We start from the raw sequence: 2,265 nt of genomic DNA on the forward strand, positions 1-2,265 counted from the left end.
CCGGTGTGGTGGCTGTAGCGCTCCACGCAGAGCCCGCTGTTCTGGCAGGGCACCGGCGGGTCCTGACAGTAGCCGGTGCAGTTGACCCTCACACCCTCAGTCTCGTTGGCTTTGCCCTCCAGGTTGAGCGTGACCCCGTTCATCCGCAGCGCCCGCAGGCACCCCAGGAACGGGCGCATCTTGTGCTCTGCCGCGCCTGCAGCGGGGCCGAGACTGAGTGCCCTGTGGCACGTGGGGACCCGGGGGTGCAGGGATGTTGCCAGGGGCTCTCACCAACATAGAGGGGCCGGTCAAATTCCAGGCGGACGAAGCTCTGTGGGGGGAATGGCCGCACCACCCAGGGCAGCTTGTCCACCCGCAGCCGGGCCAGCTTGACGTTGAGCTCAGCCTTCACCTGGTGCCACTCATCGTCGTTCCAGGGTACCACCGACCGCACCGTCAGGTTCTCGTCCCCGTTCCCGATGTCAAATATAAATGCCACGTCCCTGGTGGCTGCAAGGACACGGTGCTGAGAAGAGGCCCCAGCCCTTCTGCCCACAACAGCCCTGCACCCTCTGTCCCCCCGTACTGTTGAGCTCAATGCGGATGTAGTTTCGGTAGCCTGGGTTCTCCAGGAAGACTCCAGACTGGGCAGTCGTCTTGAAGTAGAAGGAGATGTCAAGGCTGTGGTTGGCTTGGAAGGTGGGGAAGATCAGGGCTGCACCCCTGTTGAAGGAGACGGTGTTCCAGGTGTTGCCTGCGAGGAACAGGAGGGGCAGTGAGGGGTGGGCAGGGTCCCTCCATGTGGGACACCTCCATGTAGGCACTCTGCAGGCAGGGCATGTTCTGTGGGGCCGCTCACTTACGGTCTCCATAGCACCGTAGGGGCCCCAGCACGAACTGGGCTTCAGAGCCAGTGCGGTTGGTGTCTCCAACCACAACCTGGGTGACGGGCAGGTGGTCCACAAAGGTCAGCAGACCCTTGTCTGTCCTCCTGCAAATGTGAGTGCATCAGAGGGGCCATGAGGTGTTTCTGTCCCTTCGCCAGCCCACAGCCCCGTTACCCCCATCTGAATACCCCAGAGTCTGTGTCCCCCATGACTGCAGTCCCCACCCCACAGCTCCTGTTCCACAGCTGCCACCACTCACCAAATTGCATGGTCAGCATCACAGTTGCAGAAGTACTGGGGGTCAGCACAGTTCTTGTCCAGCCCACAGGCGCAGCGCTGGATGCCCGGGCGCGAGCCCCCCCAGTAGTAGTGCCGCTCATCGTTCCGACCCATCCAGAAGCTGAAGGGCAGCCCGGCTGCAGGCACAGAGGAGGGTCAGGACACTGTCCTGTGTCACAGCCCTGCAGTGCAGCCATGCAGCACTGACCCACAGCCCTACAGTGCAGCCATGCAGCACCGATCCCCTTCTCCCGGCGCTCACAGGGGGTGTTGAGCAGGCGGGAGTTGTAGCAGTTGAGCTCAATGCGCTGCTCGCAGTACTCAGAGGCGTTGGCCAGGGCGGAGACCTCAGCCCAGGAGGCGTTCCAGTACTCCACGGCCCCCAGGTAGGGCTGGTCCACGCTGGAGCCCGTCACCCGTGTGGCGTAGTGACGGTTGTGGCGGATGATGGTCCACGCTCGGTCCTCTGCAGTGAAAGGGGAGCTTTAGGACTTGATCCCTAGGACACCCCCGCTCCCTCTATCCTGTTCCAGCTCCAATGCACAGGCAAGGATTGGTTCCCAGGGGCATCCCAAAGAGGTCCCCTCTGCCCTCCTGCTACCCCCACCTCGGATGTCACAGTACACCGTGAAGGGTTTCAGTGGCCCACTCCCATCTGGGTCAATGGTGTAGTTGCCTGAGGTCTTCCCACTGACCCGGTAAGCATCACACGTTTCCTTGTAAAGGGCTGGAAGAGAAGAATGGGGTGGAGGTCAGTGCAAGGGAGGCACCAGGCAGGAGTAGGGGCTGCAGGTGCCCCTACTGTCCCTGACCCACGAGGCTCCAGGCTCACATTTGTGGCAGGTCTCCCCCTTGTACCCCGTCAGGTCGCAGATGCACATGAAGTCATCCCAGGACTGGATACAGCGGCTGTCATGCTCACACAGGTTGGGGGTGCACCTGAGGGCACAGAGAGCTCCTGTCCCAGCACCAGCACAGCCCCCAATGCCCCCCACTCCCAGGCAGCACCTTCATCCCGGTCCATACCTGTCTGTGATCCCACAGACGTTGAAGAACACGTTGTGGTACTGTGCCAGCCGTTGCAGTGTCAGCAGCTCCACGTACCCGGGCTGGATGG

General features: G+C 62.1%; 1 protein-coding gene across 1 annotated transcript in view; it reads right to left on the reverse strand.

The window, feature by feature from the left end:
• CNTNAP1 (contactin associated protein 1) overlaps window positions 1–2,265 on the reverse strand; it is a 10,298-nt gene that overhangs the window by 1,818 nt on the left and 6,215 nt on the right. The window contains 9 exon segments of the mRNA XM_031064126.1: window positions 4–196; window positions 274–492; window positions 569–736; window positions 846–973; window positions 1,129–1,285; window positions 1,411–1,614; window positions 1,756–1,875; window positions 1,981–2,087; window positions 2,175–2,265. The exon segment at window positions 2,175–2,265 is cut by the window's right edge and continues 29 nt beyond it. Of these exon segments, the coding sequence (XP_030919986.1) occupies window positions 4–196; window positions 274–492; window positions 569–736; window positions 846–973; window positions 1,129–1,285; window positions 1,411–1,614; window positions 1,756–1,875; window positions 1,981–2,087; window positions 2,175–2,265 (1,387 nt within the window).

Source organism: Geospiza fortis, unplaced genomic scaffold (assembly GCF_000277835.1).
Source record: "Geospiza fortis unplaced genomic scaffold, GeoFor_1.0 scaffold324, whole genome shotgun sequence".
In the NCBI taxonomy this organism is placed as follows: domain Eukaryota; kingdom Metazoa; phylum Chordata; class Aves; order Passeriformes; family Thraupidae; genus Geospiza; species Geospiza fortis.